The 22,247-nt window shown below is 34.0% G+C and overlaps 1 protein-coding gene across 1 annotated transcript in view; it reads left to right on the forward strand.

The window, feature by feature from the left end:
* The window catches only part of LOC148939435 (PAS domain-containing serine/threonine-protein kinase-like), a 124,662-nt gene that overhangs the window by 20,168 nt on the left and 82,247 nt on the right, over positions 1-22,247 (forward strand). Inside the window, exon 2 of the mRNA XM_089106556.1 lies at positions 13,132-13,289. Within this exon, the coding sequence (XP_088962682.1) occupies positions 13,132-13,289 (158 nt within the window). The remainder of the gene's footprint in view (positions 1-13,131; positions 13,290-22,247) is intronic.

Here is a 22,247-nt window from a genome sequence, read left to right on the forward strand (position 1 = left end):
TGTTGTGTTTTTGGGTTTAGGGAGGAAAAAAGGTACCTAGGTTAGGTTACATATTTAATATATGCTATGATTTACCCCCCACCCCCTAATGTGCAAATATATACCCCAAATTTGTTTCTAAACTTTTATATTTTCATCCTATTTTATTTTATTTCATTAGCAGTAACCAAACTTAACTTCTTTCGTGTATAGCGGTGGGTTATTTATAATGCAAAAGTACCAATTATTCTATAGTTAAATTTGTACTTCCGTCCCCTCTCTCCCCCTCCCTATTTACACTTCAATAACGTCTCGTAGCTTCAAGAATGAAGATTACTACACTAAACTATTTGGAAAAAACATTTGAATTGCTTTAAGAATAAATGGGGTTAGATACCGTAAATTGCCAAATTTTCTGTTACAACGTTTTAAAAATTAATTAGTAAATGATGCACATAAAAAACAAATTAGTTGGGGTTATAAAGCTCCGATGTATGTCAGAGGCAACCCTGTAGCGTTGCCTATAGTAAAGGCCATACGGCTCCAATGTTTTATTATTTTTTTTTTTTTTTCCCAGAGGCACTTCATATGGAAGGGGTTGTCGTAGAAACTTCAAAGGGGGATCATTCGATTGGAAATCGAGAGTTCTAGTGCCCTTTTTAATAGTCGAAAATGATTGGAGGGCAACTTGACCCCCCCCCCCCCCGCACATCATTCCCCAAACACATCCAATCAAAATTTTGAGATAGCCATTTTGTTCAGCGAAGTTGCTATCCAGATGGAACATATGTTTTCGACGAGGACACTCTCCCACAAACTTCAGGGCAAGGGTTTTAAGTTATGCCCAGGGGGCATAAAAGGTTTTTATAGAAGGCGTTGTCGTAGAAACTTTAAAACAGGCTCATTCGGTTGGAAATTAAAGAGCTAGTTAACTATTTAATTGTCGAAAGTAATTAGAGTGTAACTAGCCCTCCTCCCCCCCACACCCATCATTCCTCCAAACACATCCAGTCAAATTTTTGAGATAGCCATTTTGTTCAGCGTAGTTGATTTCCAGATAGAAAATATATTTTTGAGGAGGATACCCCTCACAGCCCGCAGGGCAAGGGTTTTAAGTTATGCCCTGGTGGCATATAAGGTTTTTATAGAAGGCGTTGTCGTAGAAACTTCAAAACAGGCTCATTCAATTGGAAATTAAAGAGCTAGTGCCCTTTTTAATAGTTGAAAGTGATTGAAGTGTAACTAGCCCCCTCCCCCCCCACCACGCCCATCATTTCCCCAAACACATCCGATAAAAATTTTCAGATAGCTATTTTGTTCAGCGTAGTTGATTTCCAGATAGAAAATATATTTTTGAGGTGGACACTCCCCCACAACCCTCAGGGCAAGGGTTTTAAGTTATGCCCTGGGGGCATATAAGATTTTTATAGAAGGCGTTGTCGTAGAAACTTCAAAAAAGGCTCATTCGATTGGAAATTAAAGGGCTAATGCCCTTTTTAATAGTCCAAAATGATTGGAGGACAACAAGCCCCCCCCACGCCCAGCATTCCCCCAAACACATCCAATCAAAATTTTGAGATAGCCATTTTGTTCAGCATAGTTGATTCCCACATAGAAAATACATTTTTGAGGAGGATACTCCCCCACAACCCTCAGGGCAAGGGTTTTAAGTTATGCCCTGGGGGCATATAAGGTTTTTATAGAAGGCGTTGTTGTAGAAACTTCAAAACAGGCTCATTCAATTTGAAATTGAAGAGCTAGTGCCCTTTTCAATAGTCGAAAGTGATTGAAGTGTAACTAGCCCCCCCCCCCCAAGCCCATCATTTTCCCAAACACATCCGATCAAAATTTTCCCATAGTTATTTTGTTCAGCATAGTTTATTTCCAGATAGATAATATATTTTTGAGGTGGACACTCCCCCACAACCCTCGGGGCAATGGTTTTAAGTTAGGCCCTGGGGGCAGATAAGATTTTTATTGAAGGCGTTGTCGTAGAAACTTTAAAACAGGCTCATTCGATTGGACATTAAAGGGCTATTGCCCTTTTTAATAGTCCAAAATTATTGGAGGGCAACTAGCCCCCCCCCCACGCCCATCATTCCCCCAAACACATCCAATCAAAATTTTGAGATAGCCATTTTGTTCAGCATAGTTGATTCCCAGATAGAAAATACATTTTTGAGGAGGATACTCCCCCACAACCCTCAGGGCAAGGGTTTTAAGTTATGCCCTGGGGGCATATAAGGTTTTTATAGAAGGCGTTGTTGTAGAAACTTCAAAACAGGCTCATTCAATTGGAAATTAAAGAGCTAGTGCCCTTTTTAATAGTCGAAAGTGATTGAAGTGTAACTAGCCCCCCCCCCCCCCCCCAATGCCCATCATTTCCCCAAACACATCCAATCAAAATTTTCAGATAGCCATTTTGTTCAGCGTAGTTGATTTCCAGATAGAAAATATATTTTTGAGGTGGACACTCCCCCACAACCCTCAAGGCAAGGGTTTTAAGTTATGCCCTGGGGGCATATAAGGTTTTTATAGAAGGCGTTGTCGTAGAAACTTCAAAACAGGCTCATTCGATTGGAAATTAAAGGGCTATTGCCCTTTTTAATAGTCGAAAGTGTTTAGAGTACATCTAGCCCCCCCCCCCCCGCACTCCCGTTCCCCAAACGTCTCAACTAACAATTCCGAGACAGTCATTTCGTTCAGCGTAGTTGAATCAAAGAAATACAATTCAGTTTTCACGAGGACTTTTCCCCACTACTCTTGGGGCAAAGGTTTTCAAATATGCCCTGGGGGCATATAAGGTATTTTAGAAGGCGTTGTCGTAGAACCTTCAAAAAAGGATCATTCGATTGGAAATTCAAAGGGATAGTGGCCTTTTTAATAGTCAAAAGTGACTGGAGGGCAACTAGCCCCCCCACGCCCAGCGTTCCCCCAAACACATCCAATCAAAATTTTGAGATAGCCATTTTGTTCAACGTAGTTGATTTCCAGATAGAAAATATTTTTTTGAGGAAGACACTCCTCCACAGCCCTCAGGGCAAGGGTTTTAAGTTATGCCCTGGGGGCATATAAGGTTTTTATAGATGACGGTGTTGTAAAAACTTTAAAAAAGGCTCATTTAATTGGAAATTCCGAGAGCTAGTGCCCTTTGTAATAGTCAAAAGTGATTTGAGGACAACTAACCCCCCTGTCACGCCCACCTTTTTCTCAAATACATCCAATCAAAATTTTACGACAGTCATTGTATTAAACGTAGTTGTAAGTTCTGGAAATTAGGTCTCTTAGGAATACCACTCCCCCAAAGCCCTCAGGGCAAGGGTTGTAATTTAAGGATTGTCCGAATCCTTCATATTATTTCTTATGGAAGGATGCTCGTATAAACTTAAGAGAGGGCTCGTTTGATTGAAAATTGAAAGTTCTTGTTCACTTTTTAAGAGTCAAAAGAGATTGAAGGGCAACTAGCCCCACTCACTCCTACACGCCCTCAATGCATCAGATAAAAATTTTGAGATAGACATTTCGCTAAAATAGTTTAAAGATCTGATAACAAAAACTCTGGTGTCAACACAGCCCACCAAGGCCCAGGGATAGGTGTTGTAAGTTATGCCCTGGGGCATAACTTATTAAGGGGGGTTTATAACTTATGGGAAGGGGTTTTGTATGGGAAGAACACGTAGGAAATATAAAATAATTATCAAATTATAAGGTTAAAATACATACTCTGTGATAGATGCAAAATTGCTTTGGTACACAAATTCCTATTAAGGTTAATTCCAAACAGCCGTGATCCCTTTGTTTCAGCAAGTGAAATGGTCTAAACCCCCTTATTGGAGCTATTTTTTCAATACATTCATTGTTGTCAATCGCTTTCCACCAGTTATGCAGGCTGTCTATTGTTCACATATAAGGTTTTTATCAAAGAGGTAATCGTATAGACTTTGAAAAAAGCCTCATTCGATTTAAATTGAAAGTGCTAAATCCGTTTTTTAAAGTAAATAATAATCGGACTGTAAGCACCCCCCCCCCCAGGCCAAAAAAACTTGAAACTTTTTAAAATAACAAACGAACAAAATTTAATTAAAAAAAAAATTTCCGAAAAAAAAGTTTTCAAAGAAAAATAAAGGCCACTTTAGAACTTAAGCTCAGGATATACAAATACATTTTAAAATTCAAACGCAAAACGACCAGAAATTATTATTAAAGAATAAATAAAACCCAAAACGATCAGAAATTGAATAAACAATCGTAGCAAAAAACACACATCAAGTAATAATATAAATGAATTCATACATCTTAAACCGATTAATGCATAGATTGAATATGAAAATCTAGCTTAAAACGACAACAAATATTTTGCTATTAAAGTATAAATGAAACTTAAAACGAACAGAAATTAAATAAACAATCAATTGGAACAAAACATACAGTATATATTAATGTGAATGAATAAATAAATCTTAAAACGAGTGAAACTGATATTGAATATGCAGATCAAGTTTGAATCGAATAGAAATGACTACAAACAAGAGTTTGGGTATCGTCTCACTGCAGAAGTCTAGAACCTACTGCATCATTGGCGATTTACTGAAAATGTATTATATTACAAATATTTCCTTTTGTACTTAATATTGAAAATAAATACTAAAATTACAGTAAAATTTTGAACTAATGAGCTTTCAGCATTTTACATCAAATATGCATCAAATATTCAGTTTAATTTATTAGTTCTTTTCAAGATTGGTCAAGACAAACATAGTTTCAATACAAGCAAAATTTGGATACTGTCCCCTTCTTTAACTGTGAAAACCAAAAGCCATCTGCGTCATTGTTGCTCCATTGAAAACAAATTACTGGCAAATTACAAATTTATTATTTTCGAGTTTGTGCAGCATTTGAAAATGAAAATAAAAATTATAGTGAGAAAAAAACTTGAACCGATGGATCTTTCAACAATTAATATCATTATATATCTAATATTCAATTTGATTTTGTTTATACTTTCCAAGACTGTTCAAGATTCATAAAGTTTTGCCATTTTTTTTAACTGTGCCATTTTTTTAACTAATCGTGTTAGTTTGTTATGAAAACATTCTAAGGCTTCTAGGCATTTCTATTTGAGCCGAAAACTGTATCTCAAAATTTGTGGAACATGTATTTTATTGCATGAAACACCAAAATATAATAAAATGTCAAGTTTCGGAGCGTTCCACCACTGGCAAGCAAGTGCCATTGGTATTTTTGAATCTGCATGGTCAACTTAGGGGGTAGAGGGTAGGCTAATTCTTGTAGCAGCCCAATTCCGTCGTGGTAAGGTTGACATTTTCAACACCTGGTGTCCGGACTATCATATAATCTACCAAGCATACAACTACCCCAAATCAGTTTTTTTGTGATCATTATATTTAATTTACAAGAAAATTTTTTTTTATATTTCTATTATTCATTTTATTTTTTGTTTTTCGATCTCTCTCGGATCTTGATATCCTTCTTCTTGTCCCATTGCTGGTTGAGAGTTGTTTGTGTATCGTCGGGTGGGTGTCTGCCGTGATGTGGTGAGTAATTAACCTTACATTTATTGATTTATTTATATTTGTTTGTGAAGTCTACCATTTTGAATGAAAATCCGTATATTTCTTTATTGTTTTTCTTTTTTTTTTATCTGTGCAAAACGAGCTTGTCTCACTGCCAGATATCTGTATATATTTAGTGTCATTATGTAAGATTGAATAATAAATGAACCTGAACCTGAAAAAATAAATAAATGAAACCCAAAACGAACAAAAATTAAAATAAATATTAGAGTCAAACTCAAAACGAGCATAAATTAATGTGAGTAGGGTTCAAAACCCCTATGCTTTCTAAAAGCCAGAATATAATTTGTACTTTACTGAAAAAAAAATCAACTGAGTTTACTGAAAAAAAATATGCATTTCCAATTTAGTATACATATGCAGATATTTATTTACTAAAACCTTAATTAATTTTTGATTTTTTAAACTTACAAAAGTGAAAATATTTCAATGAATTGTTTTCAGTAAAGCGCCAATGATGCAGTAGGTTTTAGGCTTCCGCAGTGAGACGATACCCAAACTCTTGTTTGTAGTTATTTTTATTCGATTCAAACTTGATTTGCATATTCAATTTAAGTTTCACTCGTTTTAAGATTTATTTATTCATTTACATTAATATATATTGTATGTTTTGTTCCCATCGATTGTTTATTTAATTTATGTTCGTTTTAAATTTCATTTATACTTTAATAGCAAAATATTTGTTGTCGTTTTAAGCTAGATTTTAATATTCAATATAATAATTAATCGCTTTAGGATCTATTTATTAATTTATATTATTACTTGTATGTTTTTTGCTATGATTGTTTATTTAATTTATGTTCGTTTTGGGTCTCATTTATTCTTTAATAGTAATTTCTGGTGGTTTTGAGTTTGAATTTTAACAGGTATTTGTATCTAGTGAGGTTAAGTTTAAAATGACCTTTACTTTTCTTTGAAAAACTTATTTTTCGGAAAGTTTTTTTTAAATTAATTTCATGAAATGGTGCATTCTCAAAGAGATTGAATATTTTTTTTCAAAGTGCTCTGCCAGATATCCGTCCATATGTTCTTCTCTTCTGCCATATTTGGGTATATTGTCTTGAACTTCACGCCAGTGTCTTTCTATGTTTTGTGTGTGAGCACCTGTTGCAGGGTCAACACAATTTATGCTGTAGTTGACGCGTAAATGCTGATAGCCCTGGCTAGCCAGGCAATTGTAGGCCCTCCAACAGTCACTGATAATTTTTGTCCCTGGCAGGATTCGGTTTTGGATAACTCCCAACAACATGGCAATACTTCCCGGCACAGAAACCATGAATGAATTACCAGTCCTCTGCTCTATATTCCACCAAATACCCAAGCACCCGCGACAATCTGACCACGGATTATATTTACGCTTCCTTAATTTGGCTTTATCTATCTCAACAATCACTCCTTCTCCTCCCAAAGGAGCGGTGTTTGAATGACATATGTACATAAAAACCTCTCTGCAGAACTGGCTCCAATCCACAAAGGTTTTTTTTTACAACAAATAACATTGTTGATCGTGAAATCCTCCCTTGGAGGCAGTATTTGAAGCCAAATCATCAAAAAATGGAAATTTTCTAGCAGAGAAAGGTTTGAACGATCCATCCATGTTTTGTCGTAGATCGATTTCGAAAAATTACACTTTACCTGAGAATATTTGTGGCCACCTCAGATAGGTATAAGCCTAGAGTTCTGGCAACAGAACGAATTTCTATATTATATGCAAATCTGGCCACAGTTAACACAATTCCTGCTTCTCAATAACATGCCATGGTTATAATACAACTCTAAGACTGCCTCAAACAAATGGAGTTAGATACCATATATTTCCAAATTTTCTGTTAAAACGTTTTAAAAATTAATTAGTAAATAATACCCATAAAAAACAAATTAGTTGAGGTTATAAAGCTCCGATATATGTTTCATGAAATGGTGCATTCTCGAGGATTTTGAATATTTTTTTTTTTTGAAATAGTGCTCTGCCAGATTCCCTTCCATATGTTCTTCTCTTCTGCCATATTTGGGTATATTGTCTTGAAATTCACGCCAGTGTCTTTTGATGTTTTGTGTGTGAGCACCTGTTGCCGGGTCAACAAAATTTATGCAGTAGTTGACGCGTAAATGCTGATAGTCCTGGCTAGCCAGGCAATCGTAGGCCCTCCAACAGTCACTGATAATTGTTGTCCCTGGCAGGATTCGGTTTTGGATAATTCCCAACAACGTGGCACTACTTCCCGGCACAGAAACCATGAATGAATTACCAGTCCCTCGCTCTATTCCACCAAATACCCAAGCACCCATGACAATCCGACCATGGATTATATTTACACTTCCCAAATTTGGCTTCATCTATCTCAACAATGACTCCTTCTCCCAAAGGAGCGGAGTTTGAATGACATATGTACATACAAACCTCTCTGTAGAACTGGCTCCAATCCTCAAAGGTTTTTTTTTACAACAAGTAACATTGTTGATCGTGAAATCCTCCCTTGGAGGCGGTATTTGAAGCCAAATCATTTAAAAATGGAAATTTTGTAACAGAGAAAGGTGTGAACAATCCATCCATGTTTTGTTGTAGATCGATTTCGAAAAATTACACTTTACCTGAGAATATTCGCGGCCACCTGGGATGGGTATAAGCCTAGACTTCTGGCAACAGAACGAATTTCTATAATTTACGCAAATCTGGCCACAGTTATCACAATTGCTGCTTCTCAATAACATGCCATGGTTATAATACAACTCTAAGACTGCCTCAACAGTAGAAAATTGAATAATACCACCACAGAAATTTATTTCACAAAGATTAAGACATATTTCAATAATTGTCATTTACAAACTGAAGCTATAACTCGTAATATCAATTGCGGCTTTCATAATTGTTTCATTGTTAAACAGCGGGAATAGTCGAACAAAGATAACAGTGAATTGGGTTATGAATATATGCAAATATTTTCATATGTTTTCATATATGCAACATTTTCACTTTTCAGGAATAAAATTAGTGGAATAAAGACTTTGTCTTTGCATAAGAGGTTTTTTTTTATCTAAGATTATGCCGATTCTCCATTACGGGGCAGAGATCTGGGGACATGAGAACGCTGCCCAGTTAGAAAGCGTTCAGCTAGGTTATTTTAAGAGATTGTGCGGGTTGCATAGAATGACCCATACCCAGTTTCTTAAAGGAGACCTTGGACTGTGGTTTCTTAAAAGTTATGGGACAGTCCAAATGATAAAATTTTGGCTAAGGGTTGTACAGTTACCCAGTGATAGGTTACTGAAGGCTGCATATGATGAGTTACTTCAGCTACATAGGAAAAGATATTGGCCTTCTAAAGTTAAAGATGTATTGTATAAGACAAGTCGATTCTGATGTTTGTAGCGCTCTATGTCTTAGTGCTATACAAATACTTAAAAAAGATTCTAAAGTAGAATTTTGGAAAATTTTGAATTTGGGGGGAAGGGGGATTTCAAGTACATCTTCCCATAACATAATTTGTCCTCTAAAGTTGATTGTGATATTTGTAGCGCTCTATCATTTAGCACTTTAGAAATATTTATAAAAGCTTCTAAAGTGAAATTTTGAGTTTGGGGGGAAGGGGAATTTCAAAAACATCTTCCCGTAGCATAATTTGGCCTCTAAAGTTGATTCTGGTGCTTGTAGCGCGCTATCTATTAGTGCTTTATAAATATTTAAAAAGCTTCTAGAGTAGAATGTTAGAAAATTTTGAGTTTGGGGGGAAGAGGGATTTCAAAAACATCTTCCCATAACATAATTTGTCCTCTAAAGTCGATTCTGATGTTTTTAGCGCTCTATGTCTTAGTGCTTTAGAAATATTTAAAAAAGCTTCTAAAGTAGAATTTTGGAAAATTTTGAGTGGGGGGAAGGGAGATTTCAAGAACATCTTCCCATAACATAATTTGTCCTCTAAGGTCGATTCTGATGTTTTTAGCGCTCTATGTCTTAGCACTTTAGAAATATTTAAAAAAGCTTCTAAAGTGAAATTTTGGAAAATTTTGAATTTGGGGGGACGGGGGATTTCAAAAACATCTTCCCATAACATAATTTGGCCTCTAAAGTTGATTCTGATGTTTGTATTGCGCTATCTATTAGTGCTTTAGAAATATTTAAAAAGCTTCTAGAGTAGAATTTTAGAAAATTTTGAGTTTGGGACGAAGAGCGATATCGAAAACTTCTTACCGTAATATAAATTGCCCTCCAAAGTCGATTCTGATGTTTATGGCGCTATATTTCTTAGTACCTTAGAAACATTTAAAAAAGCTGTTAATTTAAAATTTTGTAAAATTTTGAGTTTGAGGGGACGGGGGATTTCAGAAATATCTTCCCATACCATAAATTGTCTCTAAAGCCGATTCTGATGTTTTTAGCGCTCTATGTCTTAACACTTTAGAAATATTTAAAAAAGTTTCTAAAGTAAAATTTTTGAAAATTTTGATTTTGGGGGGAAGAGGGTTTCAAAAATATATCTCCATGATATAAATTGTCATCTAAATTTGATTCTGATAATTGTAGCGCTCTATCTAATTAGTGCTTTAGAAATATTTAAAAAGCTTCTTAAGTAGAATTTTAGAAATTTTTAGTTTGGGGGATTTAAAAAACATCTCCCCATGACATAACTTGTCTTTTAAAGGCAATTCAGGTGTTTGTAGGCCTCTATTAATTAGTGCTTTGGAAATATTTAAAAAGTTTCCAGAGTAGAACTTTGGAAAATTATGAGTTTGGGGAGAGAGGGATTATAAGAACATCTCCCCGTGACATAACTTGTCCTCTAAAGTTGATTATGATGTTTGTAGCGCTCTGTGTCTTAGCGCTTTAGAAATATTTAAAAATGCTTCTAAAGTAGAATTTCGAAACTTCAAAAGGGCTCATTTGATTGGAAATTGAAAGGGCTAGGGCCGTTTGTAATAGTTGAAAGTGATTAGAGAGCGACTACCGCCCCTCTCACGCCCACCATTCTCACAAACACATCCAATCAAAATTTTGAGATAGCCATTTTGTCTAATGTAGTTGAAAGTTCTGGGGTATATAAGGTGTTTATATAAAGCGTTGTCGTTTCCAAAAGGGCTCATTCTATTGGAAATCGAAAGGCCTAGTGCCCTTTTTAATAGTAGAAAGTGATTGGAAGGCTTGACATTTTTATAGTAAATTTCGATGTGGGTATAATGTATAATTTGTTGTTGTTGTTGTTTAGACCAGGGCACTTCGTTTCGAAGATGTTGTCGTGGGAACTTTGAAAAGGGCTCATTCGATTGAAAATAGAAAGGGTTGATGCCCTTTTTAATAGTCGAGAGTGATTGGAGGGCAATTAATCCCCCTTCCACTCCCACCCAAAGGTCAATTTCAGGTCAACTAGAGGAGGAATGAAACTAAATTAAACACTAGTATTTGTGTCCAGATTTTTAAAACGGTGTATGTTGTTAAAAATTGCTGAAAATTTTTCTTCAGCATACAAATAGCAGGCCAAACTATAAAGTCTTAAAAAACGAAAATACTTAATGTATATTTTCTTTTTCCTGAAAAGGCTTTGTCAATATAAAACGAAGAGAAATTAATTAAAAAAAATTTTTCCACAAAATAGGTTCATAAAAGAAAAGTAAAAAACTCTATTAAACCAAAAATGAACAAAAATAAAATCAAATAATCTACCAAGCGTGAAACTACCACAAATCAGCATCGATAAATAAATGAAACCCAAAACGAACAGAAATTACAATAAATAACCGAGTCAAACTCAAAACGAGCAGAAATTAACATAAGTTAACTCTGCCCAAGGGCAGAACAAAATTTGCACTTTTCTGAAAAAATACAAATGAATGTGCATTGTCAGTTTAATATACATATACTGATATTTAGTAATCAAAATGTTAATATTATTTGATTTATTAAAGTTATAAAAGTAAAAACATTTATATTTTTTTCAGTAAAGTGCAGATTTTGTTCTGGCTTTGGGAAGGCATAGGGGTTTTGAGCCCAACTTATGTTAATTTCTGCTCGTTTTGAGTTTGAGTCGGTTATTTCTTGCAATATCTGTCCCTTTTGGGTTCCATTTATTTATTGATGCTGATTTGTGATAGTTTTATGCGTGGTAGATTATTTGATTTTATTTTTGCTCATTTTTTGTTTAATGGAGTTCTTTACTTTTCTTTGAAAAACTTATTTTGTGGAAAAAGTTTTTTTAATTAATTTAAATAAGACTTAGATAAATCAGCAATAGAATTTTCCTTAAAAGTCAAAGATCAGAGCTGGGTCTAATCTGTGCTGGATCTTGACCTGTACTTAATGCCTTTATTAGTGTACATGAAGTTTTTATAAGCTGCTCAAAATTCTGTAATAACCTGTTTCAGCCAAAAATTGGCAAGTTTTATACTATTTATAAACATTTCACCCCACAAAGGTATTAAAAATTAACCCTAAAAAAGGTTTGCTCAAAAAATGGTCTTATAAAGTTCAACAAAGTAACTTTTCTTAAAAGGATTGCATTAATAAAGTGGTCATGTTTGATTCTCAGAAAGACAATATTTTATTCTAGAAGGTTTGTTGTGTAATAATATCTTTTGCAATATTGATATTATTCTTGGAAACTGAAAGTTAAAAAAAATTCCATAGCTATTGCCTCTATCTTATGTTTCCTAACAATCAGACAGTTTATGACAAAAAATTGAGCATATTTAGATCTATTAGAAAAGAAAATTTGTTTGTATAGTGGTCAGTATAGTTATGCCCTAATCTGGTCATTGTTGCACCAACTCCTATCCATTTTATTAGCAAAGACATGTTGCACCACCTTCAAATTATCATTATTCAGGGAGTGGAATTGGAGGGCCCTGCTATCCAAGAGCCATTCCCTCTCTCCCCCTACTTGACTTTGTAATTGTAGGTGTACTGTTTCAACTTATACTTGATTCAGTTTGTGCTTGTTCAGCAATCATTTTGGGATTGTCTTGAGTTATTAAGTGTCCGTAACCAAAAGATAATGAGTAAATATTTCACACTTTGTGGTTAATTTCTTCCAAAGCTGGTATTTAGGGATTTCTAAGTTTGCAGATTGTTTTACTTTTTTGGTGTTGAAATCTAGTTTGTAGTCTAGTTTTTACAAGTTACTATCTTATTGGTAAACATATTTTAGCCATCAGTGTGAATTGGTAGATGATTTTGGACTGACTAGTGACAGCCCCTTGTGCATAAACTGAACAAGGTTTGACCTAGCCTGGTTTCATTGGGCTGATGACTTATAAGAGGCTGAAGAGTAGAAAATACTTGATTACCATTATCAAGGTAACAACATGCTTGGTATGCTAAGAGAATGACAAGAGCCAGTCAAATGTAGTTAAGGAAGTCATTCTGGATTTGAGATTTTGAGTTAAGAGAAGTTGGTCAACTCTCAAATGTCTTGGCTTGATCCTAGAAAATGACATCAACTAGATTACTCTCCTCTGTTATCTGAGCCAACAGGTTCATATTCTCATATTACGTTAGTTTCAATAGGTGTGAGAAAAGCTGCTGGTTCATATTTCACTTAGTTTTTTATTGCTCTTTTTTCTGTTTCAGAGGGAGGCTCCAGCGAGCCATGGCTCTTGGCTTGGATGGAAATGGATCTTATTCTGCAGAAAAGAATAAAAGTTTCCCTGGCCTGATAAGAGATAAGGATTCAGTTAGTAGGCCAGTTAGAATCTCAAGATGGAATAACAGGTCAAGACTAACAGGAGGTATTATATATATATTTTTTATGAGTCTAAAGCAAGCCTGAGGCTGTATCTTTGCAGGCAGGGTGCATTCCCAGCCCAAATATGGATCTGGAGGACCTTCTCTAGAAAAATTAAAAGTTGTGCTCAAAATTTTGATATTTTGTACTTGAGCCCCAGGAATAGTTACCTAGTTAAGTACCATATAGGCTTTGTAAACAGTAATTTTTCTCCATTTTTATTTTTTGTGGCCTCGTTTTATTGAAACAATGTTAATATAAATTTGAAGGAGGTTCATTTAATTGCAAATTTTAGCTTTAGGCTCCTTTTTAAATGAAAAAGATTGAAAAGATATCCAACCACCCTTCTTGCCCTCAGGCAGCTCTGCAGCCCAACATGACATTAAAAAAATGACAAGTTTGCTGCTTTAATCAGAACAGTTCGGAGTTCAAAAAAGTTTATCTCTAGGTAGAACATGGTATGGAGAGGCACAGAGGCATGGACAGCAAATTATTCAAACAACATGTTTAAAAAGAGACGTTTTATATCCATAGATACTTCATAGGTTTATATGGAAAGTGGTCATATTAGACCTTGCTGAAATCAGAATGATTCAAAATATTCTATCTGAACAACTGGAGGATTCAAAACGAGGTTCTTTGGCTTGAGCATCTTATCCCCCCTTCACTTTGTATATATGCTCATATTACATCTCTTTCAACTTATAATCATTTAGGGAATTATCCTCGATGACTAAATGTCAATAATTAAAAATCAATAAGATTGTAATAGGTCTGACCAAAATCAAAACAGGGTAAGTATGTATCTAAAAAATAGCGCTTGTTTTTCACCAACTTAGAATTCAAGCGTTTTTAAAATCAGGAGTTATAGTTGAAATTCAAAAATTGCAATATAAGCTTCCCCTTTTAAACCAAGCATAGTATTTAACTTACGGTTTTTATAAACGGCTTCCACTTTTCCTCACAAATTATATTGAAGGATTTCTAAACTTCTTGATTTTAGGTTTTTATTGAATTAATATAATACAATTTATACAAGAAAGACAATAAAATTGAATTTATTGAAAAACCAAAAAACAAACAAGAAATAAATAAAAATTTGTATATTTCTATACAGAGAGGTATAACTCGATTTGTTTGCTTTACCACAAGAAATACACCAACAATAATAACAAAAATTCACACTTCCAAAAAGGGAAAGTTGAAAAGGAGAAAAAGAAAAGGGGGAGGTTAAGCAGAAAAAAAGTCAACTGAAGGTAGGGATGATAATCACAACAAAACATACTAAGTATTATAATAGTCCACTACTGTAAACTAGAAAAACCATCTTTTTAAAATTCTTTTTAAATATGAACAGCGATTATGATAAAAAAGTTCATGGCAACGAAGTGTGAGTAAGGAGCAACTCAGCTCAGAAATTAACCAAAACTCTAAAGAAAGAATATTGATAACAGTTAATCAAACAGTTTGTGGTAACAAATAACAAACTGTAAGTAAGGAGCGACCCGGCTCAATGGTAACCAATACTATAAAAAAAAGAATTTTGATACTATTAGATCCATCAAAAGAATCAGATTTCTAGGCTGAATTTAAATATGTAAGTTTCATCCAATTTAGTTTAACCTACCAGAAATTATATGCCTGAAAAAATTTTGCTGATTTTCAAAAAAAAGGGGAAACACCCCCTATAAGCTATAGAACCTTAATGAAAATCACACCATCATATTCAGCATATCAGAGGACCCTGCTGTATAGGTTTCAAGCCCCTATATACAAAAATGTGGAAATTTGCCTTTTTTGCCATAAGAAAGATCAGGGATGCATGCTTATCTTTTTTTCAGGAGTGATCATATCAACCCAATGGTCCTAGAATATCGTGAGAGGGCTCATTGGAATGGAAATTAAAAGTTCTAGGGCCCTTTTTAAGTGACCAAAAAAATGGAGGGCGACTAAGCCCCCTCCCACGCTCATTTTTTCCCCAAAGTCACCCGATCAAAATTTTGAGATAGCCATTTTGTTCAGCATGTTCGAAAATATGAAAAGTATGTCTTTTAGGATGACATAATCCCACGAAGTTCTCGGGGGGAGGGCTGAAAGTTATGAACTTCACCCAATGTTAACATATAGTATTGGTTATTCGGAAGTATACAGACGTTTTCAGGGTGGATTTTTTTTCTGGTAGTGGGGGGGGGGGGCGGGGGTTATGTGGGAGGATCTCTCCCTGCGGGGGGTTTTCATGGGGGAAAGGACAATGCTATGAAGGGGACGCCGGATTTCCCAGCATTATTTAAAAAAAAGATCAGAAATTAAATAGGAATAAAACAAGTTTTTCAACTGCAACAGCAGCAATATCAAAACTTAAAACGAACAGAAAATATTACATATATGATTGGGTTCACCCCCTAGTCAATACCTCGCTCTTTAAGCCAAAGATTTTTTAGTACTTTCATAAGAGCTATTTATTCTGATTAACGGCTTTTGTGATTAAGTGGTCATTTTTAAAGAATTGGAACAAAATTCGAGATTTAGCTTAAAGAGCAAGGTATTGACTAGGGAGCGAACCCCCTAATACACGTATTAAAAATATATGAATATAGAAGTTCGTAATGCAAGTTAATTCGTAAGTTACGTATATTTATTACTAATGAAAACGTTTGTAAATAAAATTAAAAAAGTTTCGAGAAATCCTTTTAACCAAATAAAAGTAAAATTAATATGCAAATTTTGTTTTAATTATTCATGTACGGTGAGCCAAGATCAAAACCTGCATTAATTCAAAAACGTTCAAAAATTAAATAAAAGAAAAACATGTTTTTTTAACTGAAAGTAAGGAACGACGTTAAAACTTAAAACAAACAGAAATTATTCCGTATATGAAAGGGGCTGTCCCCTCCTCAACGCCTCGCTCTTTACGCTAAAGTTTGATTTTCTCACGACTCTATTTTTTAAACAATAAAAAACTTTAGCACAAAGAGTGAGGCGTTGAGGAGGGGACAGCCCCTTTCATATACGGAATAATTTCTGTTCGTTTTAAGTTTTAACGTCGTTCCTTACTTTCAGTTAAAAAAACTTTTTTTTTAATTTTTTTAACTAGGAATGATATGAATATAGTGAGGAAAAATTTGATAAAATAGAGGGCCTACTGACGATGGCTACAAAATGCAGACATTGACAGACCTTGCTCTAAAAAAAAGTGCGCAAGAAACATCTGAAAATTTTAATGGGCTCTAGTAGATCTAAATCTTTTCCCTTTTTTTGATGTCAGTGAGATACCATTTATTATAGAATCTTTCTAAAAAATAGAAAGAAAAGAAGAAAGGAAGAAAGGAAGAAGAAGAAGAGAAGAAAGAAAAAAAAAGCAACAACAGATCAATTACCTGTTGTAAAACATTTGGCAATGTTCCACCTTCACTTAGTCTTCCCCAACCGGTAACAGTTGCGTTCATAAAAACAAGTATATCATCACTAGATGGCCGGCAAATAGGTGAAATAGTAGGACTAAATTCAACCGGTTCCTCTAAATGTAATAGTGCAATATCATATTCATATGTAAAAAAATTGTATTTGGTGTGGACAATTTTCTTCGTCACTGTCCTTTCCACAACTGGAAACTCCTCTGTGAGTGAGGATACGTCATATTCTCCCAGTCGAATCCTGATTTGAGTAAGCAAAAGGCTAAAAAAAAAACTAAAATAGATTAAACAAAATAATAACACGGCATTGGACTCGTATAGATGTGCGATGTAGATACTGTGTAGATATTCTTTTAAACACTCCTTAAAAAAAAACACGAAAAAAACAAGAAAATGAAATATGCTACAAAATAAATATTTTTTTTTATCGTATTTGATTCTCAGATATAATATATTCTGACGCTTTCAATCTAAAAATTATTTCATTATTTGAATTAAAATTGTTAATCATGATAATCGCGCTAATCACGACATGACAGATCCTTGACTATTCTCTGAATATACGAATGGACCGAAAATTTATTTAGCACAATACAAGCCCTACAAAAAGTATCGACTAGTTAGAACCTTATTATGTAAGATAAATAAAATTAGACAAAAATTAAAATAACTAATAGGAAAATAACTGAATAGAACGGACAGAATTAAACTAGAATTAGACAAAATAGAAATAAAAAACAACTTGTATCCCACCCAATTGACTCCACTGATAACGTGTTTATAGGAATCTCACCGGCCTTAGAACCAATTTTAAAAGGTTTTACCAAAATTCTGGCAAAGTTTTTATCTCTTTTTGTGTGTCAAAATTTATTTCAATACCCCATCTAACATCCTTTATGTCTTCATTTTGGATTAGTATAGACGCTTTTTCATATTCTTGTCTTTGAGATTATGTTCCGAGCTCTGCAGCGGATTGCTGCTGATGAGTTCGAGCTCTGGGTCTCGTATTAGCAAGCAGAGATCAATATCACAACACCACAATAGGGCATTATATCCGTCATGAAAGTATCTCTACTGAGTATTCTAGGATTAAAGATTACAACATTGCTTTATAGATGGCGTTCGTCTTCATACTTTTTTTCTCTATCAAACAATTCTTCAAGAGAACTGTAAGTAAAGATCTATTGGTGTTACTAGAAACCAATACTGTAAAAGAAGGAACTTTGATAACAATATATACATAAGCAGATTATTTTTTACTATGGTTCGAATTGCATAAAATCCATTAGGATTAACATTTCCCACAACGACTAAAACCCTGGGAAAATCTGCTTGATTTTAGAAAAATGGGGAAAATATCCCACAAAAAGAGTGTTCTCTCTCCTTGGAAAAAGAAAAAGAGTGCTCCAGACTAAAAATGATAGTGTGGCGCGAACTCTTAAAGAGATCACACCACAGCCTGGAAGTGTGCTTATTTATGTTTTTTTTTCCATGGCTGATTTCACCAAATATGCAGTCTTAAAATATCTGGAGAGGGCTCATTTAAACGGAAATTAGAGTTCCTTCTTTCCCCGGGGGCGATCTTATCGAGTCTGTTGTAAAAGAATATAATAAAAGGGCTCATTAAAACGGAAATTGAAGTGATAGCTTTAGTCTCCAAAACTTCCTTGATTATGAGGAGTAAATTTGGAGTAAGCCTGCGGCATGAGTACTCTGAACTGACAGCTCCCCTCTCACAGAAAAATGTTTTAAACGTAACATAAAATTACGTTTACCCTCTCACCGGCACAACGTTGGGGAGTATTTTAATCGGTGTACTTTTCATTAATCATTGTCATTCTCCAAGCCTTGCAATATAAACATTAAGCTTAAACATATCAGGCGTCGAAAGGAAGGAGGACGGTTGTAGCCTCCCTTACATTTAAGACAGCCCTGGATAAAGCACTTCAAAGTAGCAAATCGTAAGGAAATAGCTTACAGAAACTGTAGCTAAAAACTGAAGGTCTGTCTACAACGTATGCATGAGCAGAATCTACTGTTCATACTGATCCTAAATAAGCAACATTTACTAATTTGAAATTCACTCATACAAAGCTATTAGCGCATAGAAAATTAAACAATCAAGTAACCCCGGTAGGTGGATAAAGTACTCACGATGGGGGGGCATAAATGATTTTAATGGGCACTTAGTAAAGCGCCTATATGTACTTTGGTTCTTCTTTTTTTTCTTCTAACCACTTTGCATAGAGGGGATGGTCATAGAAACTTAAGATAGGGCTTATTGAATTGGAAACGGAAAGTTAACAGAAATTGTTATGATGTCATACCACTGTCGAAGTCTATTGAAACGAAGGATATCACATGAAAGGATCATATGTCATTACTTTTTGTTTTGAGAAAAAATCAAGCTGACTTCTTTAGTTTCATCGCCTAAGTTAAAAAAGTTTTTTTTTTGTAAGGTTTGTTGTGTATATTAAAAAAAGAGAAAAATCAGTAAAAAGAAATATCTTGTGAAGTAAAGAGCGTCGAAATTTAAAAGATGAGGTATACAACCAGTAAAAATATTAAAAAACAAAATTGTTGAAGTTTAAAAAAAACAAAACTAATTTCTTCACAGAGTACGCAAAATGCATGAACAAAAATCACTCGAATAAACTGACTCGCGACATTTTCAAATATATGTAGAATAAAAAAAAAACAACACAAAAAACTTGGGATTCTTGTAAAAAAAGACGAATTAAGCTAATACAAATTAAATTTGAGGTTTTAAAATTAAAAAACATTTTTTTTTAAAATGGTAATTTAAAGGAAAATGAGCTTGCTTACGCTTTTTAAGAAAAATGTAATTTTATACTAAATATACTGATATCATGGCCGGCGAAAGACTATTAAGTGAGTCTTATATTTTATACATGCAACTTTTGAAATTTTCTGCTCCTAAGAGAACATCTTATTATTATTCTTTTTTTTTGAGTGGGGGGGGAGGGTAGTTTTGTGTTTTCAGTAAAGAGCTAGTTGCTTACTGCTTGCCATCATTGGTTAAAGGATTAGTCTCGGCTCATTTTCCCTCAAGAAGTTTTTTTCTCTAAAAATTATTTTTAAAAATATTAAAAAGGTTTATTTTGCGGAGCTGAATGCTTTCTGTAGAAAAAAGGATCTTTATTTCAGAAATATGTCGAATTGTGTTGAATGTCAACCCATTTTTCAGCTTATTTGTCTGGTTGCAAGGCCGTACCCAAGATTTTTTGTCAGAGAGGGTTTTACTAAAAAAAAAAAATTCTGGGGGGGGGGGGTTACACAAAAAACCTAAAAAGAGGCATACAAAATTTATTTATATCCATTTTTGTTACGTTTTTTCAAGTCAGACAAACATTTCGGGGAGGGTTCAAACCCCCTATGTTCTACACCCCAACCCTTTTCCTATGTTCTACACCGTAGGGTATAGAATTGTTTCTAATATTTTATTTCACGGCACTAAGCACGATCAGCATGTGTTGATTTTTATAGCCTATTTGCTTCCTTCATAAAGATTCCTTTAAATAATTCGAACATGTCTTTACCAAAAGTCTTGCATAGCCTTGTTTAAGAGCAAAACACAATATATCTTCTTTTTTTTAGTAATTTTTGTTTATTTTTAAAGCTATAATCTGTATCTTGAGGGCTTGTTTCATGATATTTATCAAACAGTTCGTGGTAAAGAACTGTAAGTAAAGAGCGACTCAGCCCGATTGTATTCGACACTCTACAAGAAGGAATTTCGATAACAATAGATACTTCAAAAGAATTGGCTTTTGATGCTGCTTAATTAAATAAAACTTGCTGAAAAAGAAGTTTTTTAAAGAAAAGTAAATGGCCACATTAAGCTTAAGACAAGCAGAAACAAAATTCCTATAATAATTCTAACTCAGAACGACCAGGAATTACTATTTAAAAATAAATGAAATCCAAAACGAAGAGGAATTAAGTGAACAATCATACCAAACGAAAATACAAAAGGTACTAATAAAATAAAAAAATAAATCTTAAAACAAGTAAAGCTTAGATTGAATATTAGAGTCAAACATAAAACGAACAAAATCAATGCAAACAAAGGTTTGGCTACGCTCTCTTCCCCTCCCCTAACTGTAAAAGCATAAAACAACTGCGTCATTTGAGCTTTACTGAAAACGAATTATATTACAAATATTTTTTTTTGTACTTGGTTGTTGAGCTTTCAGCAATCAATATCATTGTATGTCCAATATTCAGTTTCATTTCATTAGTCTTTTCCAGGGACTGTTCAAGACACATACTTTTCAATAAAACGCAAGTGACGCAGTAAGCTTTAGACTTTTAAAGCTAGGGGGGAGTAGCCAAACTCTTCTTTATAGTGATTTTTGTTCGTTTTAAACTTGATTTGAGTATCCAATTTAAGTTTTACTCGTTTTAAAATTTATTTATTCATTTATATTAGTACCTGTGGACGTTTTTGTTGGCTATGATTATTTGTTTAATTTCTGCTCATTTCAGGTTTCCTTTATTCTCTAATAGCAATTTCTGTTCGTTTTGAATTTGGATTATTATATGAATTCATTTCTTTAGTAGTTAAGTTTAGTATGGCTCTTTACTTATCTTTGAAACAAAAAGTTTCAGAAAGTTTTTTTAAATTAATATATGAAAATGCCTTTTTACCGTTTTATTAACAAGCCTCTTGTGCCTTTTGGGTAAAGTTAAGTCTTGCACCTTCGGCCAAATATAGTCACAAAAAAAGTGGCAGATAAAGATTTGATTTATCAATTTACATTACAAAAATTGTGTTGTGCCAGGATAGAACCAAATATTAGAAAGTGACTGAAATGGATGAAAAAAAAAATTAACAAGTATACAAATGGATACATTTTCCTCGCGACACGCGGGATTGAACCAGTGACCCACTAATTATGAGAGCCGAGCTTATCCACTACGCTGTCACAAGGTATATGGCTATTTTATTTTTCTAATAGTTTGTTCACAAAATTTCAATAGAAAAATTATAATAGTTGATTTGTTTTTTTCTTTGGGGATCAGCAAAGCAATGGATTATTTTCCAATCACGAATTCAAGCATTTGATGTTCTTATTTACTTAGTTAGGCTTGTCTTCTTAATATGTTTCTTTTGTTCTTCCGCTATATGAGTTATTTTGCCTTATTGTTTTAATTCTGTAGTAATTTTTTTTCCAGTATTAAAACATTAACTTGTATTCTATATTATATTCTAATTTACTTTGTTTCTTTTTTTTCCAAGCATAAAATTACCACCATTAAATAAATGAAACCCAAAACGAACAGGAAGTACAATAAATAACCAATTCAAACCCAAAACGAGAAGAAACTAAGATGAGTAGGGCTGACGCCCCAATTTTTTTTTCGACAATTTTTCACAAGCTGGACACACATAATAGTATCCCTTGATTTAGTTTTACACCTCCTCAAGTTTCCCTGAAAAGTAAAACTTAATACCCTTCCTAAGACATTGTATCTATGCAGTTTTCACAATCTGGATGGACTTACAATTTTTGATCCAGTTCAAT

The sequence above is a fragment of the Artemia sp. Qi Xiang Cuo genome, chromosome 21 (genome assembly GCF_049724085.1).
Source record: "Artemia sp. Qi Xiang Cuo chromosome 21, ASM4972408v1, whole genome shotgun sequence".
NCBI classification, from domain to species: domain Eukaryota; kingdom Metazoa; phylum Arthropoda; class Branchiopoda; order Anostraca; family Artemiidae; genus Artemia; species Artemia sp. Qi Xiang Cuo.